The sequence below is a fragment of the Lepidochelys kempii genome, chromosome 4 (assembly GCF_965140265.1).
Source record: "Lepidochelys kempii isolate rLepKem1 chromosome 4, rLepKem1.hap2, whole genome shotgun sequence".
Lineage (NCBI taxonomy): Eukaryota > Metazoa > Chordata > Testudines > Cheloniidae > Lepidochelys > Lepidochelys kempii.
Window position 1 is genome coordinate 116,497,297 of NC_133259.1, and position 26,360 is coordinate 116,523,656.

The 26,360-nt window shown below is 43.7% G+C and overlaps 1 protein-coding gene across 7 annotated transcripts in view; it reads right to left on the reverse strand.

Annotated features, from left to right (window-relative positions):
- Window positions 1-26,360, reverse strand: part of PPP2R2C (protein phosphatase 2 regulatory subunit Bgamma) — a 286,843-nt gene that overhangs the window by 38,436 nt on the left and 222,047 nt on the right. For all 7 annotated transcript variants that reach the window (XM_073342564.1, XM_073342566.1, XM_073342567.1 and 4 more), the window contains one exon: window positions 16,680-16,844. In XM_073342564.1, the coding sequence (XP_073198665.1) occupies window positions 16,680-16,844 (165 nt within the window). The remainder of the gene's footprint in view (window positions 1-16,679; window positions 16,845-26,360) is intronic.

Below are 26,360 nucleotides of genomic sequence, written 5' to 3' on the forward strand. Positions count from 1 at the left end.
ACACCCATCTCAGATGACAGACTTGCATGAGGACAGAAGCAGTAATCTGAAGATAATTTCTTAAATGTAAAGCTCACACAAAAGGAACACAAGTTCCCTCTTTTCCAGTCCTACAACAAGCATCATTCATTTGGAACGGTCAATATTAATTAGCAAATCCAGCAGGGACATTCTGTCAGGGTTTGTAGGTGTGTGTATCTGGTTGTTCTTTGTTTCAAATGAAGGATAATCCATATTCAGTTAGAGGTCAGAAAACTGTCACTACTAAGTAATCCCGGTGTCCTTTCAAAGGATGTTAGTTTGATTTTAAAAATCAGTGTGTACCTTTTATTTTCTGGTTTCTTTGTCTGATTCTATGGTTTGGTGGCTGCTTTAGCTTTCTTGAGTTTACTATCTCTAGATTCTACCAGCAAAAGAGAAGGTATGTGATTCTTCTAATTGCCAGACTGGGAGTAACTGGCTGAAGTTCAGGAGAAGTACTGATCATCGTAAAGAGGAAAGTGCATGAAATTTACTGAAAGTGCATCAATCTTACTGAACTTTGTACTGTTGCTTATGGTCTAGATCAGAGGTGGGCAAACTGCGGTCTGCAGGCCACATCTGGCCCGCAGGACCCTCCTGCCCAGCCCTTGAGCTCCAGCCGGGGAGGCTAGCTCCCAGCCCCTCCCCTGCTGTCCCCCCACCCCCGCAGCCTCAGCTTGCCGTGCCGCCAGCACTCTGGGCGGTGAGCTCCTGCCGGGCAGCACAGCTGTGAGAACCATCAGCCTGCCCCAGTACTCTAGACTGTGCAGCTGGCTCCGGCTGGGCAGCGCGGCTGCCAGTCCTGGTGCTCTGAGTGGCATAGTAAGGGGACAGGGAGTGTGTGTGGTGGGGCTGGATAAGGGGCAGAGGGTCCCCAGGGGCAGTCAGGGAGCAGAGGGCGGTTGGGTAGGCATGGGAGTCCCAGGGGGCCTGTCAGAGGGCGGGGGTGTGGATAGAATCATAGAATATCAGGGTTGGAAGGGACCTCAGGAGGTCATCTAGTCCAACCCCCTGCTCAAAAGCAGGACTAATCCCCAATTATATCATCCCAGCCAGTGCTTTGTCAAGCCTGACCTTAAAAACTACTAAGGAAGGAGATTCCACCACCTCCCTAGGCAATGCATTCCAGTGTTTCACCACCCTCCTAGTGAAAAAGTTTTTCCTAGTTTTCAACCTAAACCTCCCCCACTGCAACTTGAGACCATTACTCCTTGTCCTGTCCTCTTCCACCACTGAGAATAGTCTAGAACCATCCTCTCTGGAACCACCTCTCAGGTAGTTGAAAGCAGCTATCAAATCCCCCCTCATTCTTCTCTTTTGCAGACTAAACAATCCCAGTTCCCTCAGCCTCTCCTCATAAGTCATGTGTTCCAGACCCCTAATCATTTTTGTTGCCCTTCGCTGGACTCTTTCCAATTTATCCACATCCTGCTTGTAGTGTGGGGCCCAAAACTGGACACAGTACTCCAGATGAGGCCTCACCAATGTCGAATAAAGGGGGACGATCACGTCCCTCAATCTGCTCGCTATGCCCCTACTTATACATCCCAAAATGCCATTCGCCTTCTTGGCAACAAGGGCACACTGCTGACTCATATCCAGCTTCTCGTCCACTGTCACCCCTAGGTCCTTTTCCGCAGAACTGCTGCCTAGCCATTCGGTCCCTAGTCTGTAGCTGTGCATTGGGTTCTTCCGTCCGAAGTGCAGGACCCTGCACTTGTCCTTGTTGAACCTGATCAGATTTCTTTTGGCCCAATCCTCCAATTTGTCTAGGTCCCTCTGTATCCTATCCCTGCCCTCCAGCATATCTACCACTCCTCCCAGTTTAGTATCATCCGCAAATTTGCTGAGAGTGCAATCCACACCATCCTCCAGATCATTTATGAAGATAAATGATCTGGAGGATGGTGTGGATAGGGGTCGGGGCAGTCAGTGGGCAGGGAGCAGGGCAGGTGGTGGATAGGGGTGGGGTCCCGGGGAGGGCAGTCAGGGGGCAGGAAGTGGGAGGGGGCAGGGGCCAGGCTGTCTGGGGAGGCACAGCCTTCCCTACCCAGACCTCCATACAGTTTTGGAACCCCTATGTGGCCCTCAGCCAAAGAGTTTTCCCACCCCGGTCTAGATTTTCAGAATGGCTGGTGATGTGTGCAAATGGTCTGTCAGATGTCCAAGTGATGAGCTGCATGCAAAATTAATGTAACTGTGTATATAAATTAGACAAGCAATATGCCCGCTCATTCTTCATAGTCAAAGTTCTGAAAATCTGTACCACTTGTATACTGGTAACATGCAAACACCTGCAGCAACACCAAAAAATGGGAACTTCAGTGTTTCATTATAATTTAACATTAATTAAGTGAATGCTGTGGCAGCAGAGAAAACAGCATCATTGGACTGACATCTCTTGCTTAGTACCATCCTTCCCAGGCTGTTCTGCACAAGTCTCCTTGTAAATAATGGCTCTTACAATAGTTACAAAACAGAAGAGAAACCTCTAAAGGAAAATTATTGGAGCCAGTAACATCATTAGTACCTAAAATGGTGAAGTTGTTTCATGCCTAGGAAGAATAGGCAGGGCATTTAGGGAAGTAAAATGGATGGTTTGTGGGCCCAGGTTAAAGAAACAGATTCCAAAATAGCAGCATTAAGAGAGCCGCAAGTCTACAGATGATTGAGCAATTAATTCACTGCTTTGGAAAGTATAAATCATCAGAGGTCAAAAATGAGACAGCTCTATAATTTAAAAGTTAGTTGGGTAAAAATCTGGGAAACTACAATTTGAACATTAAAGGCCCATTATGAGTCCTGAACTACAAAGAAATCAGGATTTCTCTTTCAGAGAGGTTTGAAGAGGTATTGGATAAATGTGAGGAATCTAAACCACAGGCTGTTAAGGTCTCTCAGGTTCTCACTCAGATTCATATACATAAAGACTGAACAAAATAACAGTCAGCGTTGATCTTCTCTAAAATTCCTCAGTTGTGACACAATTGTGAAAATCTATTGATAGCATGCAAACACCTGCAGCAACACCAGAAATTGTGACACAGAGTGGCAGAATTTTCTCTTGCCTTCCTTCACAGGAAGGTCAATGGTAATTACCACTGTCATGATGGCATTTCTTTGATGACTGGGGCACAAAAAGTGAGGGGAACAGTCAAGGGAAAGATGATAAATTACAGAATCTCTGAACTATGATCTCATTTGAGATCATCATATGAGTCTCACTAGGAAACTCATTTTTCCACTGGTTTTGGAAGACCATTTAAGGATGACTTACTATCCATATAGTTGAATAGAGGTGGTAGAGGGTGCTAGGGCCTCCTCAATTCTATGCTCACACTTCCTTTAAGGAAGAGGGCATAACTGTTAGATGTTTTACCTTTGGGCCAGGATTGTCCTGTCATCTATAAACTTACATAAAATGCTGCATATGTACTTACTTTTAAAATATGATTAAAATAAGCAATGTTTTCATCATTTTTCATAAAAAATTGCAAACATTTCCAAGTGGAACATTTCCCAGGCCTCCATGTGGTGGGTGATTTCAGGTTTGCTTTCTCATTTTAAGATCTTCCTCTGTTCTTGATACACCAGGCCATGCATGGGGACCAAACGGGTATTTTTAAGTGGTTCCTGCTTGAGGTCCTTGGTTCTCAACCATGTGAAATGTTTTAGAGTTGAAAGCCTGAACTCTGATGGAAATGTATAAGCCACGAGAGTTATGTGCTAGGGGACTTTGTAACTTCTAAAAACTTCATAGGACACACTGGTATCGCTTATAACTAAACAGATTCCATCTTCCTTGCTTCAATCACTTCAACACATTCCTCCCTCATATAGCAAACTTTGCATATTGGCAATGGATCTCTAGAAGAATCTTAAATCAGCTGAGTTAGCTGATTTAAAACACACCATGGAAGAAGTATATATTTTATAGTCTATAGGAATATCCAGAGGTAAAAGAAAATTCAACTTTAGACAAAATATGTAGTTTAAACAGATTACATCCTATAGGGCTGAATTTTCAAAAGTGCATAAACTGTGCCAAGTCTCCAGTGACTCTCATTATTTATTCACTGTGGCATATTCTTTCCCTATCTTTTGCCTCTAGCTGTCAGCCCAATTCTTCATTCTAACATTCAAACACCTGTTAAAGGAGCAGTGGTCTTGCCCAAACCGAAGTAAAACAGCTGTACATTTAGAAATATGTATTGAACTCAGACTAGTAGTTAAAATAGCTTGAGTATTGATATTGCACTTGCTTCTAAATTAAAGCTTTACATTGAAAATGTAGGCCTACCAAAGTAGGTCATGTATAAAGAGAAGCCATGATCACAGCCAGATTCATGTGGTCCATTAGCAAATGTAGGTGAACATTGACAAGGCTCCAATACGAACACACTTTAATCAACATTTCAAACTTGTTTATCAAATGTCAGTATTTGATGATCTTTCAGTGAGCTATGTAAATAGATCTGCTGGTCTCGGACCCGTGCCTAGGACACAGGTGTCCACATCACAACTAACTGTGCTAATTGGCAGCCTATTAGTAGTCCTGGCAGGGGCAACACTATTTGAATGGGCATGAAATCCTCTTGTCCCCAGATTTGCTTCCTTCAGGTCAGGGTTGTGACACATTGTTGGGGGAAAACTTTGCAGTGCTGCTACTGCCCATGCTGGTTTCTATTCTATGAATATACCGAGGACTTTGAACTCTCTGTCTAGCAATGCAGCAGCCTTCAAGATTGTTTACTGTACTGAGTTAATGTACTTAGTGTAACCCATACTAAGTACATATTTGTACAGTACTATATATGTGCATGGTACTTTATAAATATCTACAAATGAAACGTCCCTGCCTCAAAAAGCTTGAAATCTACATTCAACAACACAGGAAAGGATTAAAATTAAAAGGTGGGGGAGAAAGCATAAGAGAAAGGAGTGTAAAACAGTAATAGTTCATGAGATATGAGTAATAAGCCTATGATCTTATAAAATTTACTCATTGGATTTTGTTTATTTCTAATAATACTGCAATATATTTTAATCTGGGGACAGTGTCTGGAAGAGGGGCTCTGGAGAAGGTCGGTGACTGAAAACTGACTAGAAGAAGTGCATTTTGAGAGGAGATTTGAAGTAAGAGAGTCATGCCCAAGATCAAAAAGACTGTTCTAAATACGGGGTGGGGGTGGGGGGTGGAGTAACTTATGGGGAAAGGTTGCATAATGGCAAGCTGAGTTGGCCTGGGGAGGGTATTGGGAATATACAGAAATCATTTGTAAAACAGGTGTATACTGACTGGTATAAAATTCATGGTGCAGATATCAAAGAGATTGTCCTGCTGACATCTGAAAACCTGGCTGATTTATTTTAAGATGAGCGCTTTAGACTGTTATAGAGTTTACGGAACTAGTGTTGCATGTCAGGGTGAGCTATAATCAAATCAACCCAATCAGCAGTACTCAGTACTCTTCCTTGTAAAGCTCTGAAAGTTCTATCATTAACCTTATCAATTTTTCTGTTGTACATACTCCACACTCACTTTCTCAATGAGCCTGACTCCAGTTTAGTGCAGCAATGCTACATTAAAGGGCTATTTTCTAACTCACAGATCTGGAAAATAGGGTTTAATCAATGACCATTAGACCTTGCTCTCCCTTCTGGCATAAAATGCCTTCTTTTCATTCAGGGTTCCTGTATTACTGTTTTAATAGGTTATGTCAAGGTTCTCTCCCCACTCTGAACTCTAGGGTACAGATGTGGGGACCCGCATGAAAGCCCCCCTAAGCTTATTTTTATCAGCTTCGGTTAAAAACTTTTCCAAGGTACAAACTTTGCCTTGTCCTTGAACAGTATGCTGCCACCACCAAGTGATTTAAACAAAGAACAGGGAAAGGACCATTTGGAGTTCCTATTTCCCTAAAATATCCCCCCCCAAGCCCTTACACCCCCTTTTCTGAGGAGGCTTGAGAATAAACAAGATGAGCACAAACCTGCCTTGGATTTTGAAAACCCAAAAAACAAATCAGATTCTTAAAAAACAGAACTTTATTAGAAGAACAAAAAAAGATAAAAGAACAACTCTGTAAGATCAGAATGGAAGATAATCTCACAGGCAGTTAGATTTAAAACAGAGAATCACCTTCAGGCAAAACCTTAAGTTACAAAAAGACACAAAAACAGGAATACACATTCCCTCCAGCACAGCAATTTTATAAGCCAAAAAAAAAAACCTAATGCATTTTTTAGCTAGATTACTTACTAACTTTACAGGAGTTGAAGGCTTGCATCCTTGATCTGTTCCCGGCAAAGGTATACACAGACGGACAAAAGCCTTTTTTCCCCCCCGCAGATCTGAAAGTATTTTGTCCCCTCATTGGTTATTTTGGGTCAGGTGCCAGCAAGGTTACCTTAGCTTCTTAACCCTTTACAGGTGAAAGGATTTCGCCTCTGGCCAGGAGGGATTTTATAGCACTGTATACAGAAAGGTGGTTACCTTTCCCTTTATATTTATGACACGTTATGATGGGCATTTGGCACTGTGTTACAGAGGCATACAGGCCCTATTAATAGGAAGAAATGAAAGTATTATGGAAGAAAACAATTTAAGTAGGACAGGAAAACTCACAATGAAGACCCAAATTCTGTCACGCTCTCTTCTTTCCTCACAATATTTGATTTCCCCTCAAAGCACAAAGGTATACAGCTAATAAAGGCAAAATACTGCCAAAAATTATTGTGGAAGGTTATTTTCTAAGAATAAGCAATAAACAGAGACCACATCCTAACCAATTCTAAGCACTTGCTTTTTTCCTTGCATCTGGGCTCAATCATGGCGGTTTTACTCAGTGTCTATTAGCATAGGTGGGGGGGAGCGGGGCTCTCCCACTGAGCAGAAGTGGTGCCTTTTTAATTTTTTGGCGCCTTTTTAATTTTTTTTTAACCAGCCTTTGGTGGCGGAGGGGTGGGGTGTCCTTCAGTGCCGCTGAAGACCGGAGCTAGTGAAGGACCCACCGAAGTGCTGCTGAAGACCCGGAGCACCACCTGACCCACCACCGAAGACTCGGTGTGCTGCTGAGTGAGTACAAGCGGGTGGTGCCTTTTTTATCTCCGCTCCTCCTGTTTTCTCCACCTGGCTATGCCACTGGGTGTCTACTCCTGAAGAAATTCACCCTATGCAGAGACCTATGCACCACATACAGTGTATTTACACCCTCAAATGCATATTTCCTATTAATAAGACCTGTCTGCCTCAAAAGACTTCAGTGGGAACTGAGTAGTGCATATGCTTTTTGTGTTCCCTCTACACAAGAAAGATTTGCAGTTACTCAGTAAACCTCCCATTGACTTCAACAATGTCAAGTAGACATTGAAGGCCTGATTCTGTGAAGCACAGAGTGCCTCAGAAAGGCTCAATCCCAGGATTTGGCTCCATGAGAGTTAACAGGTATTCATCAAGTTCTCAGCTTCTCATAGGAACTGGCCACATGACAGTAGGTCAGATCTCAGCAGACTGTGAGAAAACAGGTTGTGAGCTCAAGAAAATGTCCCTGTGCCAACCTGCAGCAACAGGCACACAGCAACTCAACAGCTGTTACATTATTAGGAGGAGGAGCTCCCCATTCTGCTCCTCCTCCACGTGATGTTTTGGGCCACTTTTCCTCTCGCCCAGTCACAATACACATGTCTGCTGCAGCACTCTCATTTACATTGAATTTTGTGCTCTATGTATCTCAATAGCCAGAACACAATGAAGATACTAGGCATCTCCACTAATATGGAGGAATGGAATAATACAATAATGGGCCCAGTCTTCTTCCTAGTCAAGCAATGGGGATTCTGAAATGACTTCCATGAGACAGTGATCAGGCCCTACATCAGTAGTGAGCCTATCTGAACACTGATGTGTGTGGAATTTTTTATATTTGGACAATATCCAAATCCATCATTTTCAGGGCAGATAGCAATCTATGGTTTCAAACACATACACATGGCAATTGCTACTGAAACAGGAAGAGAATCAAAAAAATGGGAACTTGGGTCTAGATAAATATAATAGTTCTATATGTATTCAAGTATTTTGTGAAAGGCAGGAAGGAAAAAACTTCACAGGCTGGTGTGATCCCACAAAGCACATGTTCCCTTTGCTACAGTAGTAATTATTTCAGCTCATGCACTGTATGAAATGCAGACTGGATTTCATTTTTATGCACCCTATGACTGGATGGTCTAGGCCCTGAAGCCCCCTGTAGGAGACCTCAGGGTCCTGCACACCCTTCCCAGGAAAGGAGTTGTGGAGCTAAGTCCTCCAAGCAGCCTAGAGCAACGGTGCAGGAAAGCAGCCAATCAGGAGGAGGCTATAAGGGGTTAGCCAATTAGAGGGTTGCAGGCTAGTATAAAAGGAGCTACAGTGCAGATCAGTGTCAGCACTGTAGCACCAGGGACAGCTCAGTGCTGGCAGGGACTGGGAGAGAAAGAAAGAGCTCCTGGCTAGCTGCTGGGCCTGAACATAGAAGACCCCTGAAGCACTGTGAAACCTCGGGCTGCAGGGAAGTGGCCCAGGGAACTGAAAGCATGTTAAAGAGACATGGTGGTCCCTGTGCTAGAACCTGGAGTACTGTGCCGGCCTGGGTCCCCACCATAGGTCACTGGGGAAGTGGCTTACAATTAGACAGTGATAAAGCCCCAGAAGGTGATCTGAACTGTTAAGAGGCCCAGCTGGAGAGCTGGGGCCAGAACAGACCAGAGTGGGCAAAGAATCTCCAGGGTGGAAGCCCTGGGGTCATGGTCTCTACCAGGGCCAGGAGTGCTTAAAGACGTTGTTGGACTAATAACCAAGAAGAAATCTGTTTGAGTTGTGTTCTGTACAGACTGTGAGTGACTTGGCCAGAAGGCTGAGTCACTAGAAACTGCTAGAGAAATTGCCAGAAGGGGGACACCATAAACTCATAAGTGCAGACACACCTGACCAGAAGGGAGCGCTCGCAAGAGGTGCATGCCATGCTGTTACACACCCGTTCACACTGACTTAATTATAAACAAATAATTAAAGATATTCTTTAACTTCTACTTTTTAGTGGCTCCAGCGTAATTCAGAGTCCTAGTTAGTTAAATATTTGAGGTGCAGAGAGTCTTGTACCATTAATTTTTTTTGCACCTGTTTTATTCTTAACACCCAATGTATGGTACTCACAGTCCATGGTACGCCTTCTTCTTTATGTACATGTTATTGCCAATATCAATGCTGACCCCAGACAGGTCCAATGGGGAAAGTGATGCAGGGAAACCCTTTTCCCCGGTTCACCCCTCTGGGGGTCACCATGGTTTGTCTGTGTACACTCTCTGAACAAAAGGCCTGCAAAAACACTAGAATTGATAGAACTGCATAGGGCAGATCATCATAGAATCATAGAATATCAGGGTTGGAAGGGACCTCAGGAGGTCTTCTAGTCCAACCCCCTGCTCAAAGCAGGACCAATCCCCAACTAAATCATCCCAGCCAGGGCTTTGTCAAGCCTGACCTTAAAAATATCTAAGGAAGGAGATTCCACCACCTCCCTAGGTAACGCATTCCAGTGTTTCACCACCCTCCTAATGAAAAAGTTTTTCCTAATATCCAACCTAAACCTCCCCCACTGCAACTGGAGACCATTACTCCTTGTCCTGTCATCAGCTACCACTGAGAACAGTCTAGATCCATCCTCTTTGGAACCCCCTTTCAGATAGTTGAAAACAGCTATCAAATCCCCCCTCATTCTTCTCTTCCGCAGACTAAACAATCCCAGTTCCCTCAGCCTCTCCTCATAAGTCATGTGTTCCAGTCCCCTAATCATTTTTGTTGCCCTCTGCTGGATTCTTTCCAATTTTTCCACATCCTTCTTGTAGTGTGGGGCCCAAAACTGGACACAGTACTCCAGATGAGGCCTCACCAATGTCGAATAGAGGGGAACGATCACGTCCCTTGATCTGCTGGCAATGCCCCTACATATACATCCCAAAATGCTGTTAGCCTTCTTGGCAACAAGGGCACACTGTTGACTCATATCCAGCTTCTCGTCCACTGTAACTCCTAGGTCCTTTTCTGCAGAACTGCTGCTGAGCCATTCGGTCCCTAGTCTGTAGCGGTGCATGGGATTCTTCCATCCTAAGTGCAGGACTCTGCACTTGTCCTTGTTGAACCTCATCAGATTTTTTTTGGCCCAATCCTCCAATTTGTCTAGGGCCCTCTGTATCCTATCCCTACCCTGCAGCGTATCTACCTCTCCTCCCAGTTTAGTGTCATCTGCAAACTTGCTGAGGGTGCAATCCGCACCATCCTCCAGATGATTTATGAAAATATTGAACAAAACCGTCCCAAGGACCAACCCTTGGGGCACTCCACTTGATACCGGCTGCCAACGAGACATGGAGCCATTGATCACTACCCGTTGAGCCCGACAATCTAGCCAACTTTCTATCCACCTCATAGTCCATTCATCCAGCCCATACTTCTTTAACTTGTTGGCAAGAATACTGTGGGAGACAGTGTCAAAAGCTTTGCTAAAGTCAAGGAACAACATGTCCACTGCTTTCCCCTCATCCTCAGAGCCAGTTATCTTGTCATAGAAGGCAATTAGATTAGTCAGACTTGCCCTTGGTGAATCCATGCTGACTGTTCCTGATCACTTTCCTCTCCTCTAAGTGCTTCAGAATTGATTCCTTGAGGACCTGCTCCATGATTTTTCCAGGAACTGAGGTGAGGCTGACTGGCCTGTAGTTCCCAGGATCCTCCTTTTTCCCTTTTTTAAATATGGGCACTACATTAGCTTTTTTCCAGTCGGGACTTCCCCCGATTGCCATGAGTTTTCAAAGATAATGGCCAATGGCTTTGCAGTCACACCCGCCAACTCCTTTAGCACTCTCAGACGCAGCGTATCCAGCCCCATGGACTTGTGCTCGTCCAGGTTTTCTAAATAGTCCCGAACCACTTTTCTCCACAGAGGGCTGGTCACCTCCTCCCCATGCTGTGCTGCCCAGTGCAGCAGGCTGGGAGTTGACCTTGTTCGTGAAGACAGAGGCAAAAATGCATTGAGTATATTATCTTTTTCCACATCCTCTGTCACTAGGTTGTCTCCCTAATTCAGTAAGGGGCCCATATTTCCCTTGACTTTCTTCTTGTTGCTAACATATCTGAAGAAACCCTTCTTGTTACTCTTAACATCTCTTGCTAGCTGCAACTCCAGGTATGATTTGGCCTTCCTGATTTCACTCCTGCATGCCTGAGCAATATTTTTATACTCTTCCCTGGTCATTTGTCCAATCTTCCACCTCTTGTAAGCTTCTTTTTTGTGTTTAAGATCAGGAAGGATTTCACTAAAAGAAAAGGAGTACTTGTGGCACCTTAGAGACTAACCAATTTATTTGAGCATGAGCTTTCATGAGCTACAGCTCACTTCATCGGATACATACTGTGGAAACTGCAGAAGACATTATATACACAGAGACCATGAAGCAATACCTCCTCCCACCCCACTCTCCTGCTGGTAATAGCTTATCTAAAGTGATCATCAAGTTGGGCCACACACACACACACAAACTCACTCTCCTGCTGGTAATAGCTCATCCAAAGTGACCACTCTCCCTACAATGTGCATGATAATCAAGGTGGGCCATTTCCAGCACAAATCCAAGTTTAACCAGAACGTCGGGGGGGGACGGACAGGGGTAGGAAAAAGCAAGGGGAAATAGGCTACCTTGCATAATGACTTAGCCACTCCCAGTCTCTATTTAAGCCTAAATTAATAGTATCCAATTTGCAAATGAATTCCAATTCAGCAGTTTCTCACTGGAGTCTGGATTTGAAGTTTTTTTGTTGTAAGATAGTGACCTTCATGTCTGTGATTGCGTGACCAGAGAGATTGAAGTGTTCTCCGACTGGTTTATGAATGTTATAATTCTTGACATCTGATTTGTGTCCATTTATTCTGTTATGTAGAGACTGTCCAGTTTGACCAATGTACATGGCAGAGGGGCATTGCTGGCACATGATGGCATATATCACATTGGTGGATGTGTAGGTGAACGAGCCTCTGATAGTGTGGCTGATGTTATTAGGTCCTTTGATGGTGTCCCCTGAATAGATATGTGGGCACAGTTGGCAACGGGCTTTGTTGCAAGGATAGGTTCCTGGGTTAGTGGTTCTGTTGTGTGGTCTGTGGTTGTTGGTGAGTATTTGCTTCAGGTTGGGGGGCTGTCTGTAGGCAAGGACTGGCCTGTCTCCCAAGATTTGTGAGAGTGTTGGGTCATCCTTCAGGATAGGTTGTAGATCCTTAATAATGCGTTGGAGGGGTTTTAGTTGGGGTCTGAAGGTGACGGCTAGTGGCGTTCTGTTATTTTCTTTGTTAGGCCTGTCCTGTAGTAGGTGACTTCTGGGAACTCTTCTGGCTCTATCAATCTGTTTCTTCACTTCCGCAGGTGGGTATTGTAGTTGTAATAATGCTTGATAGAGATCTTGTAGGTGTTTGTCTCTGTGCGAGGGGTTGGAGCAAATGCGGTTGTATCGCAGAGCTTGGCTGTAGATGATGGATCGTGTCGTGTGGTCAAGGCGAAAGCTGGAGGCATGTAGGTAGGAAAAGCGGTCAGTAGGTTTCCGGTATAGGGTGGTGTTTATGTGACCATTGTTTATTAGCACTGTAGTGTCCAGGAAGTGGATCTCTTGTGTGGACTGGACCAGGCTGAGGTTGATGATGGGATGGAAATTGTTGAAATCATGGTGGAATTCCTCAAGGGCTTCTTTTCCATGGGTCCAGATGATGAATATATCAGAGGGATAAATACCAGAGAGGGAGAGGAATTATTTAAACTCAGTTCCAATGTGGACACAAGAACAAATGGATATAAACTGGCCACTAGGAAATTTAGATTAGAAATTAGACGAAGGTTTCTAACCATCAGAGGAGTGAAGTTTTGGAATAGCCTTCCGAGGGAAGTAGTGGGGGCAAAAGATCTATCTTGCTTTAAGATTAAACTCGATAAGTTTATGGAGGAGATGGTATGATGGGATAACATGGTTTTGGTAATTAAATATTCATGGTAAATAGGCCCAATGGACTGTGATGGGTTTTTAGATGGGGTAAGATCCAAGTTACCCGGGAAAGAATTTTCTGTAGTATCTGGCTGATGAATCTTGCCCATATGCTCAGGGTTTAGCTGATCGCCATATTTGGGGTCGGGAAGGAATTTTCCTCCAGGGCAGATTGGAAGGCCCTGGAGGTTTTTCGCCTTCCTCTGTAGCATGGGGCACGGGTCACTTGCTGGAGGATTCTCTGCTCCTTGAGGTCTTCAAACTACAATTTGAGGACTTCAATAGCACAGATATAGGTGTGAGGTCTTTTTTAGGAGTGGTGGGTGAAATTCTGTGGCCTGCATTGTGCAGGAGGTCAGACTAGATGATCATAATGGTCCCTTCTGACCTAAATATCTATGAATCTATGAAGATGTCATCAATATGGATGTAGAAGCCCTCTACACCAACATTCCACACAAAGATGGACTACAAGCCGTCAAGAACACTATCCCCGATAATGTCATGGCTAACCTGGTGGCTGAACTTTGTGACTCTGTCCTTACCCATAACTATTTTACATTTGGGGACAATGTATACCTTCAGATCAGCGGCACTGCTATGGGTACCCGCATGGCCCCACATTATGCCAACATTTTTATGGCTGACTTAGAACAATGCTTCCTCAGCTCTCGTCCCCTAACGCCCCTACTCTACTTGCGCTATATTGATGACATCTTCATCATCTGGACCCATGGAAAAGAAGCCCTTGAGGAATTCCACCATGATTTCAACAATTTCCATCCCACCATCAACCTCAGCCTGGTCCAGTCATGCACATTGTAGAGAGAGTGGTCACTTTGGATGAGCTATTACCAGCAGGAGAGTGAGTCTGTGTGTGTGTGTGGCCCAACTTGATGATCACTTATCTAAAGTGATAGATAATAGCTTATCTAAAGTGATCATCAAGTGAAATGGCCCAACTTGATGATCACTTTAGATGAGCTATTACCAGCAGGAGAGTGGGGTGGGAGGAGGTATTGTTTCATGGTCTCTGTGTATATAATGTCTTCTGCAGTTTCCACAGTATGCATCCGATGAAGTGAGCTGTAGCTCACGAAAGCTCATGCTCAAATAAATTGGTTAGTCTCTAAGGTGCCACAAGTACTCCTTTTCTTTTTGCAAATACAGACTAACACGGCTGTTACTCTGAAACCTGTCATTATGCAAGGATTTCACTGTTAAGCCAAGCTGGTCGCCTGCCATATTTACTATTCTTTCTACACAATGGGATGGTTTGTCCCTGTAACCTCAATAAGGATTCTTTAAAATACAGCCAGCTCTCCTGGACTCCTTTCCCACCATGTTATTCTCCCAGGAGATCCTGCCCATCAGTTCCCTGAGGGAGTCAATGTCTGTTTTTCTGAAGTCCAGGGTCCGTATTCTGCTGCTCTCCTTTCTTCCCTGTGTCAGGATCCTGAACTCGACCATCTCATGGTCACTGCCTCCCAGGTTCCCATCCACTTCAGCTTCCCCTACTAATTCTTCCCGGTTTGTGAGCAACAGGTCAAGAAGAGCTCTGCCCCTAGTTAGTTCCTCCAGCACTTGTACCAGGAAATTGTCCCCTACATTTTCCAAAAACTTCCTGGATTGTCTGTGCACCGCTGTATTGCTCTCCCAGAAGATATCAGGGTGATTGAAGTCTCCCAGGAGAACCAGGGCCTGTGATCTAGTAACTTCTGTGAGTTGCCGGAAGAAGGCCTCGTCCACCTCATCCTCCTGGTCCCGGTGGTCTATAGCAGACTCCCACCATGACATTACCCTTGTTTCTCACACTTCTAAACTTAATCCAGAGACGCTCAGGTTTTTTTGCAGGTTCATACTTGAGCTCTGAGCAGTCATACTGCTCCCTTACATACAGTGCAACTCCCCCACCTTTTCTGCCCTGCCTGTCCTTCCTGAACAGTTTATATCCATCCATGACAGTACCCCAGTCATGTGAGTTATCCCACCAAGTCTCTGTTATTCCAAACACATCATAATTCCTTGACTGTGCCAGGACTTCCAGTTCTCCCTGCTTGTTTCCGAGGCTTCTTGCATTTGTGTATAGGCACTTGAGGTAACTCGCTGATCGTCCCTCTTTCTCAGTATGAGGAAGGAGCCTTGCCCTCTTGCACGCTCCTGCTCGTGCTTCCTCCCAGTATCCCACTTCCCCACTTACCTCAGGGCTTTGGTCTCCTTCCCCTGGTGAATCTAATTAGAGATGTGGCCGGGCCCCTTCCTCCCAGTGTCTCAACTAGTATCAGGTGGGCAGCAGTAGGAGAAAGCACACAGTACACTTTTTGTACAAGTATAGTAAGTGCTGCTCCCTGAAATGTCCCATTATGCCTCCCTTCACCACCACTTGGGCATTAGAACTGCTAAGCTTCTCCACAGGTTTTCCCACTGGCAGTCAGAGCTATAATTTAACCATTTATCTTTAGGTTCAATATTTTACCCTTGCCCCAGGCAAGAAAACATATATCAGAACCAGGTAACGTGAGAGCCATTTATTGGTTTAGTTTTCTCTTTCATTATGTATTAACCTCGGTCCATTTAAAAAGCTTCTCCATGGCAAATGCCCTCTCCATCATATGACCGTGATATCTTTTAACCTATCACACTTAAGCCATTCTCCAGCTGGGTTTCAAAGGATTCCATATGTCTATGCTCTCCTATTTGGACTCTAAAGAGCTGACAGCCAGATTATTTCATAATGTAATGTATTCCTTACCTCACTTCATAGACTCTTCATGAAAAAACACAGCCTCATGGTAATTTATATTCTGGTGCTATCATGAATTTAAGATAACTCCCTTTTTCCATTTGCAGATTCCACATTCCTCATTTGGTCATCAGATGAAATAGCTACAACTTCTTGATATGAATCTCACAAGCTATATACATCCACATTAGGCCAACTACTGAATACTTTTTATAGTATCACAACGTTTTATTCCTTTTATTGTTCAATTTTGAAATAACCTCCTTTCGCATATTATATGGCTTATATATTATTAGTTACTTCATTTGTTTAGTTGAGCAAAAACAATGCTTAGAAATTACATTTATCTGAAAAATTTGGGGCGAAAACTTCAAGTGATACCTTAACATTCATGCACCCTGAAAATGCTTCCCTTGATTTTTTTTTTGTATCAAGTTTGGATTGACAAAATATGCTTGCCCCAAAACTCAAATTTGCACTTCAGAATAGCAGATGCATATCCATACTAAACAGTACTTTCCTAGACTCTTCACAAAGAGACTATCTAAATTGTTCAGAACCATCTGTCTATTGATAGCAGGTTGTGGGCTTTTCACTCAGCTGTGTTTGTAGTATGAACTGCAAGGAGGAGGAGTTAGAGAAGTGCTTCCAATCAAGTCCCTAAACAACTCTTGTATAGATTCAATGGTTTGCTCAGTTTTTGTCACTGTTGTGTTTTTTTTAGCATGTTTGTAACTGACAAGCTAGCACATTTTGTAACATCTTGCACTCCAGTACATACACAGAGGTGCACTATCTACAAATGATGAACATTAGCAAGCATTTGCAGCAAAACGTAGTTTAGGAACTTACGTTTGGAATGTTTGTCACAGAGGGCTGATGCCCTCATGTCACAGAGTCTCAAGGATCCTTTGCTGCTGCTGTAGACAAAGAGATTGCAATGGTGGGGATGAAACTCGGATGCAGTAATCACTTCTGTCAGATCCTCCATGTTGGCTGGCTTTATATCTACAATGTCTGAATGGAGGTTTTATTAAGGAAAATTAAATTGTTTACAAGTAAGTTATGAATCTTGCCACCTGTTTGAAGGCCGCATGGTTGTATAGACATTTTCCACACATTTACAGACAAATAAATTAGTTTTGAATAAAGCATTCTCATTTGTTTGAGAAGAGACATTCAACATTATTCTATTTGGCAGTAGCTCTTCTTACTTGATGGTTGCACCACAGAGACAATTAAATTTTCATAACAAAATTAATTTAGGACCACTATCTAACATACCTTACTGTGGATGTCATTAATATGCCTACATTTGCAGTAAAATGTTGGTGATGGAGATATGGCAGTTGAGGTTTTCAGATCCGTTCAGGGATTTGATCACCTATCTTTCATTTAAACTAAAGGAGAATCAGTAGCTAAATACCCTGCACTGCTTGGCAAATCACAATCATCAGTATTTCCCTATAACTGCAATGGCAATTACTGCTGTAGTTCAGATAACACTGATGTATAGATAGCAGTGACTGTACATCTCAACTTTCCCTCCATCCAGTCTATTTAAAATATTGCTGCTAAAATAACTTTCCTCTCCCACTCTTTTGACCTCATCATCCCCTCCTTCACTGGCTTCTTGTCCTTTGCTGTATCAATGTCAAGGCCCTTTTCCTCCGCTTCAGTGCTTCACAGTTTGCCCCAGCCTGCTCTTATTTCCTCTTTCTCTCTCCCCTCATTCCTTCCTCTCCTCTAAATCTTCTCTCCTAGCTCCTCCCTTGAGTCTGCTTCTCCCATTCCCAGCTTTATACCTTTACTCATGCCCCTCCCTGTGCTTGGAATTCCTCCTTACAATACATTCTTTTCCTCTCAACCTAATTCTATGCTATATACAACACTGGGTGGTTAGATAACCTAGAGCAGCGTTTCTCAAATGGCATGCGGCCACCAGAGGCTTTTCTTGTGAAAACCCCTGACCTAGAGGTTGGACGTTTTATATTGTTTGTACTGCACGTTCTTAGAATCTCAGGCCAAGCAGATGGAAAATTGTGGGATGATATAGGCTCTATGCTGGAACACCAAATGGCATTAGAACCTTAAACAAACATTCAGAAGTATCATGGACTATAACAAAATGGCAGATGAATGTGAGCCACCTGAATGTGAGCCAGATATTTCAGACCTAAAAGATGCTAATGCTAAGGAGGAGGAATAATTGGTTATAACTGACATATATTAGTAGATCACAGAAGCTAGATAGACTGGAAGACCTAACAGGTTTCCCCCCCCCCCCCCCATTATCTCCATCAGTGCCAGTGTCAAGAAAGTCTGCCTACTGGTAAAGGATATCAAGGTCACTGACTAGTATAGCTAAAAGACTTTCAGCTAGATTCTGGTCTCATTTACAGCAGATACATCAGTGTAACTCCACTGTGTTTGATAAGTTAATCTTGATTTACACTGGTATGGAAGATCAGAATCAAGCCTGTAGTCTGGACAATTTGTATGGTTGCCCTAAAGTTATGAGAATCACTGTCTTACATCATTATGCAACTTAGGGGGGGGGTTTAAAAAGGTATGTGCATTTCTTCTGCACGTGCAAATTGTACACAAACTCAGATGCCCGTATGCAAACTGATGAGTGTGAATATGTACCAGTCTCAATGCAAAAATCAAGGTCTGTGCATGCACAAGACTGCACGGTTGTGTGCTGATTTTGAAAATTGCATTGAGGGCTACATTTAAAAAAATGGCATCAAAAAACTGGTGCCTCCAATTTTTCATGTCTCACCTTTTCCAAATAGAATTTTTCAAAATGAGTCCAATCTTGCTCCCATTGAAGTCAATGGGAATTTTGTCATTGACTATAATAGGAGCAGGTTTGGGTCCTGCAGTTGTGAATACAAATTATGTAGATGCCTAACTAATCTATCCACATGGGCAAATGCATTTAGAAAGCACAAATCAGAGTTCTCTGTGTGCCAAATTATAGATGTGAAAATATGTAGACAATTTCAGGTGCTGAGTAAAGGACCTCTGAAAATTTGCCCATTTGGTAAGAAAAAATCATAAACATAAAATATACTGTTAGCTTCACTACAAATTGAAGTTCCAGCAGTGCCATCCATTGTGGAAAATTCCCCATGAAGATAATGCTTATTACTGAAATCAATGTAAATTTCTGTGAAAAAAGGACTGTAGCGCTGAGCTTTTTAATTGTTCATATCTGAAGTATATATCACACCAATTAAGTAACCCATGTACACATCAGCCAGTCCAATCACTATTATTAAAAATTATTGATACGATGCTTAACTTACATGGTACTCCTCAGTCACAGCCATTTGGTGATCTTATGCTCTGGGAAAGACAAGTGAAAAAACCACAAGAGAAGATATGGGACAACAGCTCAGGAAAGGGAAAGTGAGAAGAGAGATTTCTGGTGAGCAAAAGGAGGAAGAAATATTTCCTAGAAGAAGAAGATTTTAAGAAAACAATAGTTGAAGAGGCACTGTGATGGAGTGTTCATCCCCACACCAGCTCTGAAGGGGTGACGGTGGCCCAGAAGGGACCAATTAACCTTCACAGTTGTACCTGATGGGAGGCCCAGGGATTGATAAATACTAATTGCTGATGATACCCAGCTGGCAAAGGATTATAAAGAGGGGAAGTTTGTAGTACTAGGAGGCTGCAGGGAGAGAGTCTGTAGTCATTCTCTGGGAGCAAGAAACCTAGCAGGGAGAATAAGTCCTAGGATCCTGCCCCTGGAAGAAGGGTCAACCCCAGAGGAGTTGTGGAGAAAGAATGCCTGAAAAGGCAGAGTAGGAAGAAGCTCAGAGAAACAGCAGCAAGGAGGGAGACTGTGTAGACCTTGGCTGCTGGTTATGGGGTCGCTGGACTGGAATCCAGTATAGAGGTAAGGCCTGGATTCCCCTACCAGCCACTGGGAAGTGGTGCTGGACTGTTTGAGGTGCAATCTGGACAGCTAGTCCAGCAAGACTTTGATACCCCAGAAGGGAGGGGTGGGTGGGGGTATATAGTGACCTAGCCAGAGGGATGAGTTGTGAGTAGGGAGCACTGTGAATTACAGGAAGAGAGACCACTGTAGTGACGAAATGACCACTTGGCAGGGGGTGCCATGCAGGAAGAACTGCTATGCCATGCCTGCCCAGGAGGAGGAGCTCTTGTGGTGAGTGAACACCATTACAGGCATACAGTGAAAACAAAGAGTAACAGTATGGCAGAGTATCTGAGTAAGACTATTTTCTCATATGATCCTCATCCTTGTAGTGTCTGCAAACCTTCCAAACACTAATGAATTTATCTTCACAATACCCCTGTGGAAGAGGAAAGTATTACTATTCTATGTTTCAGATAAGGAACTGGGGCAGAGAGAATATGTGGCTTGCCCAAAGTCACACTGAAAATCCACGATAGAGCTGTGATGTGAACATAGATCTATTGAATCCCAGATTGGGGCCTTAAACACAAGACCGTCCTTCCCAGCTGTCATGCTTCCCAGAACATAAAATTTGAATCAATTGGCATAAGAGATAATTTGAGCATTCCTGGAGAATGAGATAATAGGAAAATGTTGTTTTATTAATGGCCAGAAAAGTCGCATGTTGGCTTACTAAGCCAGTCCCTGTGCTTGTTGAAGCAGACAGAAAAACTTTAATTGATTTCAGTGGGAGCAGGGTCAGGCCCATCACAGAAATTACAACTACTCTTTGATCTTTCCTGAGCCTGTAGATTTCAGAAGCACTAAAATGAAATTAAAATTTAAAAGTAACAATATGCAAGTGTAGATAAAATTATCATAAATTTGCTTGGCTTCACAGTGACCATATCATATATTACGCTGAATTGGTTTTAAAAAGGAAAAACGGCAGTGAAGAATGGGAGTAGCTGGTGACATTTCATAACAAGAGGACATGAATTAATGTTGCATTTCAATGGCATTCCTAAGAAATTACTTACAGTATCACATTTGCATCCATCTCCAGGAATCCATCATCATTAATGTTAGTACAATGAATACCAAGATGTGGTAACATTGATTTACCACCTATTATGAAGTATGCCTAAATGTTCTTAAAATTCTAACTGGCAGAAATATCCTTTATTTGGTTATTTGCATTTGGTAAATCTGTCTGAAGAAATCTGTTAGTAAAAACAATTGCTTTCAGTGATTGAATTGCTTTCAGGAGATCAGAGGAATTACGGTAACTCGGTGCAAGAATTTCACCTGTTAGTGGAGAAGATGAATAATTGCTGAGTGATGAGAAAGATATTAAATATAAATAGAGTGTGTGAAACAGTCACACCAAGTATCATTTTTCTGGAAGCTGAAGATGGTATTGATGAATTTCCCTTCATTGTACAAAATGAATAGCCCCATGCTGAATAATGAAATTAAATATTCCATTTCCCCAGCTGAAATACATAAAACACTTGGAACAGAAGGCATTTCCAGATGCGATCTACATTTCCATTGGGACAACGTAGACTTCACTGCCTTTCATGGATCATACATTAAATGTATGAACAAAACCCAAAATTTCATCAGATTGAAGCAAAAATAAAACAAGAGTATAACCCCTATACTAAAGTAAAATGAACAAAAGAAACACAAACTGTTGAAGAGATTTATCCCTCATAAGTTTGTAATATGTGTAGGAGCAGCCCAGTACTTTGAGAGCTACATAACCCAATGTATCAAAAGCAGATTATGTCACACAAAAGAACATTTTTCTCATCTTTTAATTTTTGCCATCCATCTGACAACTATCAAGTATGGCTCGACAGGTGATGTGTGGGCATTGTATTTAAACTAGTATGACAAGAGAAGGGCACACAGAACAGAAGCATCTCCCATGAGACACTTTGCATTTTTATTTTCCCATTACCCCCTTATGCGGGGTTTTACCTGGTATTCTATAGCAGAGAAATACAGAACAATTGGGCCAGGTTCTCTGTTCTAGATCCAGCCCCTTTGTGCAACCTGAGCAGCTCAAAAGAAGATGGAAGCTGGTAGTAGCAAGCCAAATGAAAAAGTCCTCTGCGGAAGGTGGGGACAGGACTCTATTATGTCACAAAGCTGATGCAAGCAGCTCCTGCATTAACTGCCACCCCCCAATACCAGTGTATGGGGTGTACTAGAGGCAGGGAGGGATGTCTTGTGTAGAACACAACTGTGCCACAACAGTTCACAGCTGGCATATGGGCCCTTAAGGATGATAGCTATCTGGTATAAATGAGAGAAGTGCTTACACTGCGTCTGATGCTCTAATATCCCCACCTTCCTCTTGCACCAGGTGGATCTCGATGCAGGAGAGAATCTAGGCACACATGCTTTAGAGAGATGGAAAAGCCATACAGACGGATTCACCCTCAGTAGTTCAAAGGGCTGCAATTCACACTTCCCTGAACAAGCGGAGGTTGCTGCGCTTAAGTGGGAGAGATTCACCCTGGGGAAAAGGCAAGTGGTGTTTACACGGCTACTGTCTCCCCAGGGGCCTGACAAGGGAGATGATTTTTAATTTATGGCAGAGGCCAAGGATGGGAGGGGCGGAGGACTGAATCAGCAAATCCTCAAAGTGCCTTCATTGCCACCCGCTTTGAAAACTATGCATGCTCCGGACACCATGTGCTTCTGCTACACTCCCCTTCAGGCCAGGCTTTCCCCATTGGCCTGGCATGCACAGGCAGAACATTGATTCACATGAACATAATATTAAAACAAAGAATTTAAACTCACCAAGGAAATAGTGTCTCAGCCCCTCCTAACTCATTTCAACATTATCTTGCTCCATACAGGGCTGCTTCTCCAGTGCCTGGCTCAGTGATATGGGATGAGGCTACTAGGGAGCTGATGGATTTTCTAGCAGTTCTCCAGGGAAAGATGGACATGAAAGATTTAACATGCCTGAAGACTATGGTGGAGGGTGAGTTCTCAGAGCTGGATCTGCAGAGCTGGAAGGAGTTAGTAGTGGAGGGAGTATTATTACAAGAGCAGAGAAAGCACCAGAAGACCTGTGAAGTTAGTGCTCAGTCTCTTACAGGGATGCCTTGAGTGCCTCCAGGAGCAAGTCACTTGCTCATTACTTTTAGCCCCTTTGTAAGCTATGTGATGGAATACACAGCTACTCCACTGGCAGGACTCCATGAAGCAGGATGTATTCAACCCCTATGTACCCTCTACCAGCAACATCCTAAGTAGCAGGAAAAAGGAGTATTTAAGATGGGGGAAGGAAAGATTGGGTCTCTGGTTACTAAAAGGCTCCTTGCTGATATGAGTGAAGTCAGTGGAAGTTTTGCCATTGGCTTCAGTGGGAATGGATAGGTTCTAAAGTGAGCCTCGGCATTATTCACAGTACAGGACGGGGACAAACAGGATTAGTGCCAACAGCTGTTGTGCAGATGATATTAAAATGAGGACAACATGACAGGAGATTTGTTCCACTGCCTTTCAGCCACTGCATTCAACAGGAACATCCCCTTCTGGGAGAAAGTATTCAGTAAAGTTTCTTTTTATTGCAGGTTGTGAAGATGACCTGCCCCCAACCCAAAATTTGCATTAATGAGACTCCCTCACTTGATCAGCTAGAATATAAATTAGTGGGTCCACTTTATGCTTGTGCCAAAACATGTATAATGAGAACGTGGAAAATAAGCAGGGCTCCTGCTGACTGAAAAGAGTTCCAGGATGTTTCCTTTTATGATAATGGGAACATTGCAGTTTCCTGAAAATAGATTATCTCTTTTGAACCGCAGAGTATGTATTAAAAAAACCTAGCTATTTCTCCAGCAGATACCACCAGGGATTCGTACAAGGAACCCGGTTTGGCAGAAAACTTGTAATTGAATTAATTAAATGCACAAATCAAGCTATACCAAGGGTGGGCAAACTACGGCCTACGGGCCAGATCCGGCCCTTCAGGGCTTTGGATCTGTCCCACAGGATTGCCACCCCCATGGCACTGCGGGCCCTGTGTCGCTCCCAGAAGCAGCCGGCACCATGTCCCTGCAGCCCCTGGGGGAGCAGAGGGCTCCGCACGCTGCCCTCACCTGTGGGTACCTCCCTCCACAGGTCCCATTGGCCAGGAATGGGAAACTGCGGCCAATGGGAGCTTGGGGGGAAGTACTCACAGGAGAGGGCAGCGTATGGAGCCCTCTGCCCCCACGTCCCCCCACCCGGGGCCGCAGGGACGTGGTGCTGGCCACTTTGGGGCTAGGGTAGCCAGGGATCCTGCCTTAGCCCCGCTGTGCGCCGCTGCCACCCCAGAGCCACTCCAGATAAGCGGCGCCAGGCCGGAGCCAACACCCTGAACTCCTCCTGTACCCCACACCCCAACTCCTTGCCCTGAGCCCCCTGCTGCACCCCTCCTGGGCCCCAACCCCCTGCTCTGAGCCCCAAACCCCCTGCCCTGAGACCCCTGCTGCACCCTGCACCCCAACCCACTGCCCTGAGCCCCCTCCTGCCACACTCTGCACCCCTCCTGCCACACTCTGCACTCCCTCCTGCACCCCAACCCCCTGCCCTGAGCCCTACATTCATGGCCCTGCATGGAATTTCCCCACAAAGATGTGGCCCTCGAGCCAAAAAGTTTGCCCACCCCTGAGCTATCCCATGTACAGGACTGAATCCTTCAAGTGTGGCAAGATCTTCCCTGGCTTCAACAGGGATTTTGCCAGAGCAAATATGAGTCAGGGCTGGAGGATTTGGCCCTCAGAGCAAAATGCAGTGGACCCCCATTTGTCCAAGAAGCACAGGGACATGTACTTTGTATAAACAGGGGGTTTGGAATGGTGAGTTTTCCATAAAAGTGATGCACATTTCAGACAAGAACCTAAATTCGGGTAATGGGAATTTTTAGAAACAAGGGAGTCAGCCAGCAAATGGAGCTCCCATCCGAAACCAAGTGTAGACTTGCTAAAGTTTGTACTGTCTTCATTTTGGTATTTCTGAGAGTTGTTTCCTTAATTAATCATTTGACCACAATATTTTCATTAAAAGAAGAGAGTGGGGAAGATTCTGTGCAATGATTCCAGAAACAGAGCCATACTACCATGCATGCCCCTACACCAGTTATGCCAATCCTATGCTACTCCTGTGCTGAGGGAATTCTCCCCCAGTCTCTTGTGGTTTCTTTACCATGTCTGGGCACTGGGGGAGCACCACATACAGTCGGAAGCCAGAATCAACCCTCAATATGTTCAGTGACACAGTGTAAATTTAATTTTTTTAAAAGTAGTAAACTAATTATCAGACTTTTTAACATGGAATTATATATATATATATATAAACACTTTCTTTCTTATTTAAGGAATACTATGTGTTTTCATTGTCTTATCAGGCAGTCCTCTCTTCTGAATCTGTATCTTTCAAACCTGTTCTCGAGTCATAGCTTTATGGAATGGATCATCAATAGGTTAATGTATCTGGCCTTTTCTCCTAATTGCACTGTCTTTCCTCAGGCAGAGAGATGACCCAGTATTTATATTCTAACTACTCCTAATAGCCACAGTGGCAGTCCTTTTCTATCAGTACACAGCCTTCTTCCAGCATTCTGCTAAAAGCATGTAGCATATGGGATTATTTTTAAACCTAGAGTTCCAATTATATCATCTGCACCATTCAGCTCTTCTGAGCCACAGCAACATTGATGGCAGCATAACTGACGCTCCTTCAAGCTTTCTTGTACCTAATATCTGCTAATGCTAGTGATTGATTTAGTGCTTTAAAATGACTTAATGGTACAAGGTCAATGCAATTCACTTCTTTAATTCAATGATTTTTTTGATGTCACATCAGACTTGGGAACTTTGGTGCCAAGTCATACTGCCTGGACTCTTTGCTGGAAATTTAAATCTCAGAAGGCCTAATTCTGTGAAGTGCTAAGTGTTTCCTGCCAATTGCCATCTATCGATGGTACCCATTACCGTAGAATCTGACCACCTCAAACCCTTTAATATATTTATCCTCACACCATGCCTGTGAGGCAGGCTAGTGCTATCATCCCCATTTTACAGAGAGTGAACTGAAGCATAGAGAAGCTAAGGGACTTGCCCAGGATCACACAGGAAGTTTGTGGCAGAGCTGGGACTTGAATGCACATCTCCAAAGTCTGAGGATTGCACCCTAACCACTGGACCATCCTTTCTCAGGGACTTAATTGAGAGTTGGGGACACTCAATGATGATAATACTACCTAGCTCTTATACAGCACTTTTCATCCTTCTATCTCAAAGCAGTTTACAAGAAGGTCATGATATGATACCCATTTTATAAATGGGGGAAACTGAGGCATAGAGATGCAAACACACTTGCCAAAGGTCACCCAACAAGCCTGTGGTAGAACCAAGACTAGAACTCAGATCTCCAGAGTCCCAGGCTACTGCTCTGTCCACCAGTCTACACAGTTTAAGTGCACTAGAATACTCTCAGTTAATTTCTTCATTATACTGGAAGACTCTTCGGTCCTCTAAATACTCATCTTCAATTAAAGTTCCCCATAAGAGTCCAGGTCTCTGATT